Below are 14,117 nucleotides of genomic sequence, written 5' to 3' on the forward strand. Positions count from 1 at the left end.
TCTGTGAAAAATCAATAAAAAAATATATATATTTTTAAAAAGCTAACTGGCTTGTAATCTGGAAGAGGGTTTAGAAACTTCAAGAATTTAAATGGTCTCCTATTATCCATCCATTTGAAGCAGCTATTAGAAAGCACTTATAAATTCAATAATAAATAAAGGTGAAACAAACACTATTATACACAGAACTAGAAGGGAGGTGACTGATTTCTAGTCCCAGACTTGTTACTAACTTTGTAACCAAGGGAAGGTCCATTGATTTCAGGAGTCTTAGTTTTGCCCTCAATGAACAGTAGAATATGACTAGATTTCTAAGGTCTCTTCTAGCTAATCAGTACTTTTATAAATTACCTTGAAATTATAAAGTAACACATATAGGTTCACAGAATTTTAAACTGAAAGTTCAGAGAGAATGTTACTATTATTTATTACTAGAGGCCCAGTGCATGAAATTCGTGCAAGGGGTGGAGGGGAGAGATAATCCCTCAGCTTGACCTGTACCCTCTCCAATCTGGGACCCCTCGGACATCCTTCTTACACCCTGGGACTGCTGGCTCCTACCACTTGTCTGCCTGATGACCCCAACTGCTTCTACCTGCCAGCCTGATTGATGCCAAATTGCTCCCCTGCTGGCCAGATTGCCCCAAACTGCTCTCCCCTGCCGGCCTGACTGCCCACAACTGCCCTTTCCTAATAGCCTGATCACCTGCAACTGGCGCCAACTTTGTGGTGGCCATCTTGTGATGACGTCTCATTTTAGGGCACGAGGACCACCTAGGCTTTTATTAGTGCAGATGGACATTATTTCCCCCCCTCTGTTATTTAAGGTTTACCAGTTCTAGTAGTTAATAATAAATGGAGGACCCTGGCTAGGTAGTTCAGTTGTTTAGAGCCTTATCTCACTACATCAAGTTGCAGATTCGATCCCCAGTCAGGAGACATACAAGAATCAACAAATAAATTTATAAATAAGTGAAACAACAAATAGATGTTTCTCTTTCTCTTTTAATCTATCTAATTTATCTACCTTTCTCTCTCAAAAAATAAAATTAAAATAGAGATTCTCCAGGTTGTCATATAAAATTCACCACTTTCCTTTTAATCTAAGAATATCTTTTATAAAATTGAAAAAATGGTGATATTTACATATTTATTCTAGAATCAAGATAAAGAGTAAACTTCAGTTGCTCTCAAATATGATTCTCTTTATTGTGATATCAATATTGCCCAAAGTAAATTTGATAGAATTTAATGATTAACATTTTTGACCAAACATAAATTTTTGGCAGTGACAGAATAATTAAAAGTGAGGGAAGTCCTTATATTTTAAAATAACATAACTGATAAATATTAACCAAATAACACTTAATGGATACTTTTGGTACAGAGAACTAAAATACTGAATAAGTCATGCTTCTAGTTCTTGTCAACCAAAAATTACCTTAAATGTACTTCAAATAAGTACAACAACAACAAAAATATACATGTCCTCTATCTAAAAATTGGGACCAAATCCAGCTCACTGGATTTCCTATGGGACTAATTTTAGAAGAGGAGTAAGAAGATTCTGGTTAATAATAGAAGCATGAAGAATAGCAAAAAAGATCCCCACTGTTTTTATCAAAAGGTTTAATCAATATTTCTTCCTAAAAATTATTCTTCATGGCAGAACAGAAGCAGTCACCTCTTGCCTTAAGGAAGCTGTATTTCAGTTTCCTCAGGAGACAGGTGAGAACAATGAACTTCATGCAGCCTTTTAGCTCCTCTTCTCAGAGTAAAGGATGCTCGAGGGCCACACTCTTCTGGACTCCAATCAAACAGAAATTCCAACTGCAGTCACTTATTAGTTAGCTAAGCTATAGGACACACCTCCCATTTTCCCACTGTGCCAGATACTATGAATTTTACAATCACTTTTATTTAAGTGTATATTTAAATAAAAAACAAGAGATAAAATTATAGTTAAGAGAAATGTTTTAAGATCATCACCTATCAATTAATCAGAACCGTTACAGGAAGAACATATCTACAACAGCACGTGTGAATAAACCACAAGTGAACACTAGGTGGCGAAAAGACCCAACACGCTGAACATGTGAAAACACAGAAAATAAAGGCTTACAAGGCAAGGATTCTGGGCAAACCAACAGGATATCTATGGTCTCCTAGCACTTATGTGAGGTCCATGGACTGTGGTCAGATTCAGTCTTGGTCTAACCTGATGTCCAGCACCAATCTGAGTTAACCTAGGGATACAGCTAATTCTTGAAATTTAGTTTTGAAATACTAAGTCTAGAAAGTGTCGCCTTTTAAGCAAATCTACAATACCATACCAATCATGTTTTAATGTTAATTTTGAGAACAAACCTATGATTTCCTCTACTTTTCTGCAATAATGGGTTAATGATACCTGAGGAATGTTTACTGCACTTCATAAAGCTCATGTCTCTCAAAACTGGGCAGAGCAGGACTGCATCGACCTATGTTGACTAGGAGTAATCTCTTGTAGGCCCAGATCATAACTCCCAGGGTGAGCCATATATTTTCTTGAAGGAAAAAGCCAGGTAAAGAGGAAGTTCTAAGGATGGGGCCAGAAGGCTGCTTTTGCGGCAGAATCTGACAAATGCATGACTCCCTAATGAAGGTAAGGTCCATACATGTATCATCATTCTTACGTGATCAAACATTTCTTTTCCTTACCAAAGGGACTCTGCCAACCAGTAAAGATTCTGTTTCATTATATAGTGCCTTCACATTGATGGCTATTTCAGTGGCAGTGTCTCTCGTAAGACTCTAGGGGAAAAAGGAAAAAATCAAAGACAAGTAGTTCTGTATTAAACTGGAATTCAACCATTAGCAGATATTTTCAATTTTATTCTTCCAACTTAAATTCACATCACAAATATTTTAAAAATCTACCAAAATTCTATTATAATTGCACAATTCATAGTCATGTTTGTCAGCATAATTACTCTTTTAATTCTTGTATCTACCGACTACAGTGAATACACCCAGGACCATATCTCCTACGTACAAATACATATATGTAACAACAATGTATACATATTCCCATAAAGAAGTTGTCAAAGAAAATAATGTTTTAAAAGGGGTATATCTGATCATAATTAATTCCATCCATGAATTTCATTATCAGTAGTTCCAACCAGATTGCTTTTTAAAATTTAATCTGAAAAACTAACACTTACTTGTATATTAATATAGTTAATTTTAATTGAATAATTAAACTAATAAAATAATGCTATCTGTGTTTTATATATTATATAGCCTTTTACAATATATCACATTTCAAGGAAGTTATATCTACTTTATTATTAACTGCTACATTAAAAAATTTTGGGAAAAATGACAGAAGTTTGCTCTATATCTAGATGTAGGGAAGAAGGTAAAATAGGACCTGGTAGTAGTTAAAGGGAGAAAGATAGAAGGAAGATAGCAAGGTGACAAGTGATGGAAAGTTACATAGAAAAAAAAAAAAAAAAAGAAGAAGAGATGTAAGAGCAAGAATGGAAAAATGACAGGGAGAAGAAATAAAAGTTTGGCCACAAATTTACCATAAGATTCTGGCAAAGATTCATATAGACTACATCATGTTCTTTCAAAGGGCATAGCACTTTCTATAGAATCAAAGATATATGTAACACCAAAAAAGTCTGTGGAGTGAGAATTTACCATTAGCTCCTCACCTCTGGGAACTGGGGATTGGCTTTATTCAGTGCGTGGGAGCAAGCATTCACAGCGTGGGCCAGCTCCTGCTCCAAGAGACAGTGGATTGTGGCTGCATCACAAATCCTGAAAGCAAAACAAAACAAATGAACAAAAGACTGCTTTGAGCATTGCTGATTTTTCTGAAGTGTAGAAGTGGTAGAATAAAAATATAATAAAGGTCATTAAGAAAATTTTATATATTTTATTGATTTTGTACAAAGAGGAAGCAGAGAGATAGAGAGTTAGAAACATCAATGAGAGAGAGTCATCAATCAGCTGCCTCTTGCACACCCCCTACTGGGGATATGCCCACAACCAAGGTACATGCCCTTGACTGGAATTGAACCCGGGACCCTTCAGTCCCCAAGCCGACACTCTATCCATTGAGCCAAACCAGTTTCAGCAAGAAAACTTTTTAATGTTCAATAATGAATGGCATAGGGTAGGTTTACAAAATTTCAAACCCCATTGAAACAAAGAATACTAACCCCAAAAATTTATGTATGTAAAAGGCTGTGTCCCCTCAGGAGTTTGACTGAGAAACCGGGAGTTTGATTGCTTGCTATGACGTGCACTGACCTCCAGGGTGGTGTGGAATGAAGGCAGGCCCTGGCCAGCAGCAGGGGAAGGAAGGCTCAACCGGCAGTTGGACATCCCCCAAGGGCTCCCGAATTACAAGAGAGGTGTCCGACTGCTGGATGTCTGACTGCAGGGATGGGGCCTAAACCAGCACTCAGACATCCCCCAAGGGATGTGAGAGGGCGCAGGCTAGGCTGAGAGACCCTCTCCCATGCACAAATTTCATGCACTGGGCCTCTAGTCTTTATATAAAAAGTTAGGCTTAGAATCAGAGATAAATATATTGAAGTGCTATTTGGAAAAGCAAAATAATAGTCACACTTCATTTTGCAGTATCATTGGAGAGGGGTCCCAAAAATGGAGAGTAGAAATGTATCTTTTATTCATTGAAACTTCCACCAGGAACAAATAATACAGATTAGGAGAAGAACATTGCCATATTTATCATCTATATGATAAGTTTTTTATATATATTATCTAATTCAATATTCACAAAGCTAATAAGTAATAGAGCCAGGATTTGAATCTATGTCTATCCAGCTCCTAAGATTGTTGTGCCACCATTCTCTGGAATTAAAACCTTCAAGAATAGTCCTAGAAAGACAAAATCCTGAGGGGCACTAAGGCCAAAGAAGATAACAGAGGAAAAATTCCAACTACTAGAAAATGACATAAGGTTTTCAGATGAGCAAGAAGGCAAGACTATTTACTTATTTATTTATTTATTTTTGCTTCTCACATCTTCAAGGAGAATGATCTTCAATCTTGAAAGAGTAGAACAAAAACAAGACAGAAGTCCTACATAGTTTAATCAAGAGTAAAAGAAATTAAGTTTATTATTAAGGACCATATAATTGGTTTCCACGATCTAAAAGAACTTGCAAATGCCACCTTAGCATTCTTACCAATAACCTTGAGAAATCACAAAGAACAAGTTATTGATCAGAATAGAGATGAGTAAACATTATTCTAATTTTCAGAGAAAGAGGCAAATCAACTTCAGATCAACATTCCCAACTGCTGACTGAATCTCCTCCTTTTCTCTCAGAATCTGCTTTTCTTCCTGAATACTATGGCTTTATCAAAGGCAACATAATCCATCCAACCTTTCACTAGAAACCTTAGGGTCATCCTAATTCACACCCATGTACCAATTTTAGATCCCAATCTACCTTAAATCACTCTTCTCCTTTCCATCTCTCCTGCCTCAATCCATCGTTTCCTTCTTTCAAGACTCAGCTGAGAGGTCACTTCCTCTAGGCAGCCTCCCTCACTGCCCTCTGGCCTTTTTTGTGTGACCACAGCGCCCACTGTGAGACCTGCGATAACACGTCAGCCACCCTTCTCCCTTCTACTCCTCTGCCAGCAAGTTAAGAAGAGGGACTGCAACAGTCACCGTGGTATTCCCAGTGACTAAACATTTGCCTGGCACAGAACACGTTCAAATTATTTGTTGAATATCGAATTAATAAATTTATTTTCATTTGAATGAAATGAATAACATTTACTCATCTCTTTTCTGACCTCTATGAAAATTAGAATAACATTTACTCATCTCTAATCTGATCTTTATGATTTCTCAAGGTTATTGGTGAGAATACTGAGGTCACTGTAAATTTATTCATTCAATATTCAAATTGACTAGTGTGCCTGATTTTCACCTTTTGCAAAATTTAAAAAAACAGATGGGGAACGAATTAGGTTGACCAAAACCAAGTCTGGCCAAGGTGCATTTCCTTTTTTGATAAGGTTATTTGGTTGTTTGACAGGATGATGATATAGGAAGTATATTTTGGTTTCAAAAAAATGATATAGTTCTATTTTAAAATTTTTGAGGAACCTCCGTATTGTTTTTTGTTTTTTTTAGTATGTATCAATTACTTAATTGTGGTAAACAGTGTTAATGTACATCAAATCATCACTCTGTATACTTTAAATATATATAATTTTTATGTTAATTATACCTTGATAAATCTGGGGGGTAAACTGCAAATTGGAGTCCATAGATATAAGGTCCATAGTATCTAAAAGAGAAGTATTTACTCTAAAATTAGTATCTCTGTGGATAAGAATCTAAATGTACAAAAATGCAGTCATGTGACTTTAGCTGACTCAATATTCATTTTCCCTACATTTTTTTCTAAGCAACTCAGTATCTGGCAGTTACCACACTTTATTCTAATTTTGAATTTTGGTTTCTAGCAGTAGGTAGTGTATACCTTTTTCTCAGTATCTCTAGCATCAAGCACATTTTAGGTGTCTGAGAAATAGTTAAAGAGGAACATAAGGAGTGAGGGGACGGGAAGCAGACAGTGGGTAGTAGGGAGGGGAAGAGGGCAAGTAAGCCTCTAGTACCACTGACCCCTGTTTTCCCTTTTTTCTTTTTCAACATTGTAATCGTGCCCAGATGAAGGTGTGGCAAGAAAATAATAGCTATCATTCAGAGAACACAACATGTGCCAGACATATGTGCTAATAAGCACTGTACCTGGTGGGTCTCATTCAATATTCGCAGTAACCTGGCAAGGCAGCTCTTACTTATCCCCACTGTCCATGGTGCCTCCTTCCCTCTGAAGGTTACTCCTGGTCCTGTTGATTTACACTCTTACCCTCATAGAACTTGTTATTCCTAACTTTTCCCTTTCTATCTACTAAAATTAATTTCTGTGTGGTCTCTCAATCTTTGGAAACTGATTCTCGGGCTCTTCCCGTCTCCTCCACCCCCCTCCCCGACTCTCCTTGGGAGCAATGTTTCCTTTTCTTTCTACATTCCATCAACATGTAATCAATAATTAATTACAAGGCAATATATGCAGTAAAGACTGGGTGTAAACTGGGGAAATAAACAATAACAAAGAGTTCTGTGTGTTGGGTACATTAGGCAAGCTCTCCATGTGTTTCAGGAAGTGCAAGACCTGTTCAGAGTCCGAGAGAACAGAGGTGTAAGCTGATGTGTTGGAGGGGATCTGACGAAAGAGAGCAGCAAGTACTGAGACAGCAAATGAAGAAGGAGAGGAAATGCATCCGCTAGATATCCCAGGTATATGAAATGATGAATTGGGACTAAGAAAACAAAATTGGCCATGACCAGAGTTCTCGGGGCTGAAAGCCGCAGCACCACCCCACCTGGTAATGAGCTCCTCCGCAGCCTGGGAGCACAGCTGCATCTGAGACACCTCCTCCGTTGCCAAGTCCACAGCATGCTGGATGTACAAGTGGGTCCGAATAACTGGTTTATCACACTTCTGCTTATCTTCCCAAGATTTTAGTGTGCTTTCAAAAGCCTATTTAAAAATCATTATTACAATGAACTGTTAGGTTAGAGCCTCAGAAACCCAAATAAATGTGTATTTAGATATTGTGACTTTTAAACATCTATTGGTTTTTTTCCTCCTAATCTAACACATCATTAAATACTAAATCAAAAGTATAAAAAACACACTTTAAAATTTTCCAGCATCATCACAATAAGTGAAAAGCAATGTAATTGTTGATGATAAACATGTTACTAAAATGTTAAAAAAGTATAGCTTCACTCTTTTTTTTTTATTATCAATGTATAACAGATAGGATAAACATTGGCAGTCTTATTTGTTATGTGTGTGACTTTAATTAAAAATGCATATTTTTGCCCAGCTGGTGTGGCCCAGTGGTTGAGCACTGACCCACGCACCAAGAGGTCAATGGTTGGATTCCCCAGTCAGGGCACATGACTGGTTCGCAGGCTCCATTCCCAGCAGAGGCATGCAGGAGGCAGCCAATCGATGTTGATGTTTCACTCTCATTGATGATTCTCTCTCTTTCCCTCTCTCTAAAATCAATAAAAAGATATTTTAAGAATAAATAAAAATGTATATTCTAGAAAAGGCAAAACTATGGAGACAGTATAAATATTGGTGGTTTCCAGGGGCTGGGGTAAGAGAGGGAGGGGTGGGTGGGTGGAGTACAAGAAATTTTTAGGGCAGTGAAACTATTCTGAATCATCCTGTCATGGTGAATACATTTGTCAAAACCTACAGAAAGAACAGCAAACAGAATGTAAACTAAAAGACTTGAATTAATAATAATATATAAATATTGGCTAATCAATTATAGTAAACATGCTAATACAAAATGCAATAATAATAGAGGCATTTATTTGATTGCCCAGGTGATGAGGTCTGTGGGAACAGAATTAAAATTTTCTGTACTTTCTGTTCAATTTTTCTGCAAAAAATCTATTAAAAAATTAAAATATCCGTTCATATTTAAAACCACAATGACTTAAATGTCAGATTTAAAAGGCATTTTCAACCTTTTCCCTTGATTTCTATTTTTTTGTGGTAATTTAAAACATTTTTAGAAGGCTTAGTAAAAGTCTGGAGGAATGTTTTTGATTACATACCCTGTCCCTTGTTAGCATCTGAGCTCTGTTTTTGTGCACAATTTTGATAATCCCTGGAGGCTGAACCCACGCTTCGCCATCCACCTGCACTGGGACTCCCTCATCACCAAATATAGTGATTTTTACTGTACGGCACTGAAATAAAACAAGTTATTTTAGAAAACAAATCATCCTGAGAAACTGACAATCCACATTCAAGCTTGAACTTTAGTCCATACTGTGGAATGGTATGTTATAATTTTCCACTTATGATGACATAGTAACAACTGACATGACAAGAAAGTCAGTATTTTAAAATGAGTATACAGGGTAGGAGTCATCTGAAATAGCTTCCCCAGTGTCCCAAGCGATAAAGTCAGATTCCATTAGGAAAGCACACCTGGGCTATTCGATGATGCTGTAGTTTAATGACCCTTGAAACCGCCATCTGCACACTATCAAATATTGCAACGACTTCCAGGATCTTGTCATCAAATGATGGTGCAGCAAATATCTGAAAGGGAAAACTACATTACACTTCCACTAATAAAATTAAGGTTTAAGTTAAGTGGCACATCAAGCAATGCAAACTCTGTAATATACATAGTTTTAAAAAATTATAAAAATAGCAAGAAAATTAAGTATTAGTAGGAAATGATAACCCAAGGACAAAGATATTGCTGAAGATATCTTAAAACAAACATACAAAATAAAAATAGGTTTTAAGACCCACATGACATAATACTCATGCGCTTCATAATTCATCTTGGTATATAATATATTAAATATCTGTTCATACAGAACTCAAATGTCTTGACAAAATGATGCCTGCAGTTTTAAGAAACCTCAAAACAAAACAAAACAAAACAAAACAACAAAAAAACCACACACAACCAAAAGGGGATATAGATTTCTTAAGATTAAAGATAATGAACATCAAGATTATGATCCAGTTCATTTGGTATGCTTTAAGGGAAATCTTTCAAGGTGTTACAAGCAATATGTATATGTGATTTCTATATTAATATAATATAACAACTCTTTAGGGCATTTGAGAACATGGACAAGAAGCCTCAAGGGATAAAATTCATGTCAGGCTTACATTGCTTTGATGTTAACTGTATTTTCACAAAATTAATTTAACCTAAAATTTTAAATTTCACCTATATTACTTTTTCTCTTTTACTATATCATAAATAATTAAGCCTCTGGAAAAAAAATTCAGTATAAAGTACTGTTCTAATTAAAGCTTTCACTGAAACTATCAGAACACAAATTTGCGAACACTGGTAATTATTGCTTTTGTCATCAGACTGCCTCGTTTTTTAAAAATATATTTTTATTCATTTCAGAGAGGAAGGGAGAGGGAGATAGATATATTCATGATGAGAGAGAATCATCCATCAGCTGCCTCCTGCACGACCCACACTGGGGATGGAGTCCACAACACGGGCGGGCACATGCACTGCGACCTCCTGGTTCATAGGTCTATGCTCAACCATTAAGCCACCCTGACAGGGCAGCTTCATCTTAATCTCACTAATTTCTTCTCTTTAAAATATTTAAGAGTAGTGATAGGTTGCTCTGGTGGAGTTGTTCAGTGCTTAGAGTGCCACTCACCAAAGGGTCTCTGGTTCAATTCTGGTCAAGGGCATGTATGTTTGATCCCCGGCCCTGGACAGAGCTCGTGCAGGAGGCAACCAATCATGTGTCTCTCTCACATTTCTTTCTTTCTCTCTCCCTCTCTCTCTCTCTCTCTCTCTCTCTCTCTCTCTCTCCCCCCTCCCTTCCACTTTTTCTGAAAAATCAATGGAAAAATATCTTCAGGTGAGGATTAACAAACAAACAAAAAAGAAGAGTAGTGACAGGCTAACAATAAACTGACTGCTCATGTTAGTTTTTATACTTCAACTAATGGCCCAATGCACAAATGAAGATTAGTGCAAGAATGGACCTTTGTTCCCCTGGCTGCCTGCACTGCCTCCACTCTGGCTGGAGCCGCCTTTTTGACTTCCCATTCTGCCCAGAGGCCTGGAGCAACTGGGGTGATGCTGACCTGCTGACCGCCCCAGTTCCTGGCCGCTTGGCACCTGCATATGCAAATTAACCCACCATCTTTGTTGGATTAATTTGCATACTCATTCCTGATTGGCTGTTGGGCATTGCAAAAGTATGGTCAATTAGAATGTTACTTTCTTATTAGGTAGATAGAAAATGAATATATTCACATTGTATATATTACAAATTCTTTATAATATATTTATACTTTAATTCCTGCTTGCTTATTTAATAGCTCTGAGAAAATGGGTCAGTGGAATTGTTACATCATAAGCCTCAAAGCAAAGGGCCTATTATTGAATGTATGTGACTCTTCAAACAAAGATAGTGGTAACACTTCTCATTTTTAAGTTATATACACTTTAATACTTCTGTTCTTGCTTTTTAAAATTATTTTTAGAACAATTACCTTTGTTAGTTTGCATGTTTTTTCTTTTTTAATATAGGAAACTATAAAAAGAAAACAAAAATAGCCGAAACCGGTTTGGCTCAATGGACAGAGCGTCGGCTTGGGGACTGAAAGGTCCCGAGTTCGATTCCGGTCAAGGGCATGTACCTTGGTTGCGGGCACATCCCCAGTATGGGGTGTGCAGGAGGCAACTGATCGATGACTCTCTCTCATCGATGTTTCTATCTCTCTCTCTCCCTTCCTCTCTGTACAAAATCAATAAAAATGTATTTATTAAAAAAAAAGAAAACAAAAATAGCACTCAACCTCAATGGCTAAATAAACCCTGTAGACATTTCTAAAATTAAAAAAAATAATACCACATACATTTAGAAAACTTAAAGTACAGAAAGGTATTTTGGTAGATAGAATAATGTCCCCCTCCCCCCCACTCCAACGCCAAAATCTTTCTGTCCTAATCCCCAAAACCTGTGAAAGAGACTTTGTAGATATGATTAAATTGGGGATCCTAAAGTGGGGAGATTATCCTAGATGATGTGGGTAGGCCCAATGTAATCACAAAGGTCATTTAAAGTAGAAGAGGAGATCAGAAAGATGCAATGTAAGAAAGACTCAAGGTGCCCATGTTGTCTCAGAGGACAGAAAGGGGCCAAATGCCAAGGAATATGGACAGCCTCTAGAGTGGGAAGAACAAGGAAATACTTACATCGTCCTCTTTAGTTCCACCCCAAAAGTTAGTGCCTCCGGCATAGCTGGGAATGTTCAATACTGCTATTCCTTGCAGACTGGGGAGAGGAATATACTGTCCATCACACTGCAAGAGAAAAAGCTTAGAAGTTAGATAAAGAGGAAAACCACTAGTTTGGAAGTCAGTAGTATATATACCAAAGACAAAGGATAACGGAGGCAAGTGTGTTGATAATGTTTGTTTTCCTGTAAATTATATTCCTAACATTACTTTTATGGTATTATATTTGATTTTAATTTAAAAAATTAAAGTATACACAACTGTAGCACAAGGTTTTATAGAAAACCAAGCAGAACAAACAAAAAAGGTTTTTATCTCTTCTTTTAACCAAAATCAACCAATACTTATCTAGAGGTTATTTTTTTCAGGTCAGTTATGATATTCTCATTTATAGTATCTTTAGAGGCCAGATGCATAGAATTTGTGCAAGAGTAGGCCTTCCTTCCCCTGGCTGCCAACACCAGCTTCCCTCTGCTTTGGCTTCATCCGGAAGGATGTCTGGTCTAATTAGCATATTGTGCCTACTTAGCATATTTATTATTATAGATCATCCTTTGTATGTATATTAAGCTTTCCTTTGAAAGTGGCTGCTATGAGGGACCTAACCATTTCATCTAGCACATCTCCCAGCTCCCGGAAATTTGCTGGTGCTCTGTCACTGACTGTTAACTGGTTAAACTCAAAACTGAGTTTTTTAAGCAGTAGAACCAAAACCAAAAACACACATATGTCAAGAAGTATCTTATACTCCATGCCTTCTAAGTAATCACTTAGATGAAAATGAAATGATCACTTAAATAAAAAAGTATCAATTATACATGACATGAATAAATTCTTACTAAATAGCCTTCATTTTAAAAGAAGAGTTTAGTTTGCAGATGCCATACTTAATATACATGCTATATTTTCCTTATGTAATTATTATGTTAACACTAAAATAATAACTTTACAAAAATTGCATTTAAAGTTCAATAAAAATTATCGCAATCTTTAAGACAAATGAGCCTTGCTTGCTTTACTCCTCTCGGTATCACAGAACTTTTTTGTTTCTAAGAGTGTTATAGTTCATCTAATATTCTAGTCTGTTTTATTTAAAAGCAGCCTTGTTTTAGACACTTCTTCACAGCTAAAATCCAGAACATATAATTTAAAATATGAGGAAAAACTTAAGGTAGTGTTATGTAGTTCCTATTATATGTTATTTAAAAGTATTATCTCATTTTACTTTGAAAACAACCTCAGTAGACTCTATTATTTCCATTTCTTTAAGGAAGAAAGAGAAAAATGACAACTAACTGGTAGAGAATTTTCCAGAGTTAGATCAGTGAAGGAATAAGAAAAGGAAGAGCATGAACAAAAGTGCATAAAAACATGACTTCCTGGAGTTTTCAAGATTAACTTTATTTCCTTGAGCAGAGGATTAAAAATTGAGATATAAAGTAAATTAAACTGTGAAAAGCACTGAATATCAATTTAAGGAATATAGGTCTTATTCTGTAAACACTGAAATACCACTAAGGGATCTTTCTGGAACTCTTTTAAATAACTTTGTCCACCAACTCAAATTGGAAGTAGCTTCACCATTGCTGGGATAGGCTATTTATTGGCTGATTTACAAAGAAATAGACAATAATAGTTTGACAGAAAGTCAACCTGTCCCAAATTAGAAATTATATATCTCTGGAGTACAAAGCCTGTGTTACTTTTTTTTTTTTAGATCTTTATGTTGAAAGTATTATATATGTTCCCTTTTTTCCCATTGACCCCACATCCCAGGCCTCCACCACCCTCTAGCCTGTGTCCATGGGTTATGCATATAAGTATTTTCATTGACTTCTTCCCACCCACCAACCCATCCCAACCTTCCCTCTGAGATTCCACAGTCTGTTCCATGTTTCTATGTCTTGGGATCTATATTGTTCAACAGTTTGTTTTTTTCATTAGATTCAACCATTCAAAATAACTCAGAATACTATATAATCTTAGATATACAATAGAATACAAAGAATAAAAACTCATAAATACTGAGAAAAGATTGGTGGTTGCCAAGAGGTAGGGTGTGGGGGATGGAAGAAATGGGTGAAGTGAGTTTTTTTTTGTGTGTGTGTGTGTGTGTTTTTTTTTTTTAGTTTAATTGAAAAAATTCAGAGCAGCTTTAAAAACTTATAAATGAACACACTTTATTTGGATACATGGTATGAAAAAAATAACATCTCATCTCCAGAAGGAAGTTC

General features: G+C 36.4%; 1 protein-coding gene across 10 annotated transcripts in view; it reads right to left on the reverse strand.

The window, feature by feature from the left end:
* Window positions 1-14,117, reverse strand: part of DGKH (diacylglycerol kinase eta) — a 173,043-nt gene that overhangs the window by 9,964 nt on the left and 148,962 nt on the right. For 8 of the 10 annotated variants that reach the window (XM_036454898.2, XM_036454902.2, XM_036454901.2 and 5 more), the window contains 6 exons: window positions 11,842-11,949; window positions 9,069-9,182; window positions 8,690-8,824; window positions 7,432-7,589; window positions 3,705-3,810; window positions 2,701-2,793 (listed from right to left, as the gene is read on the reverse strand). In XM_036454898.2, coding sequence (XP_036310791.1) covers window positions 2,701-2,793; window positions 3,705-3,810; window positions 7,432-7,589; window positions 8,690-8,824; window positions 9,069-9,182; window positions 11,842-11,949 — 714 coding nt within the window. Of the gene's footprint in view, window positions 1-1,902; window positions 2,794-3,690; window positions 3,811-7,431; window positions 7,590-8,689; window positions 8,825-9,068; window positions 9,183-11,841; window positions 11,950-14,117 lie in introns of those variants that run through there. The other 2 variants (XM_036454905.2, XM_036454900.2) reach the window with 2 other exon arrangements.

Source organism: Pipistrellus kuhlii, unplaced genomic scaffold, assembly GCF_014108245.1.
Source record: "Pipistrellus kuhlii isolate mPipKuh1 unplaced genomic scaffold, mPipKuh1.p scaffold_m20_p_3, whole genome shotgun sequence".
NCBI lineage: Eukaryota > Metazoa > Chordata > Mammalia > Chiroptera > Vespertilionidae > Pipistrellus > Pipistrellus kuhlii.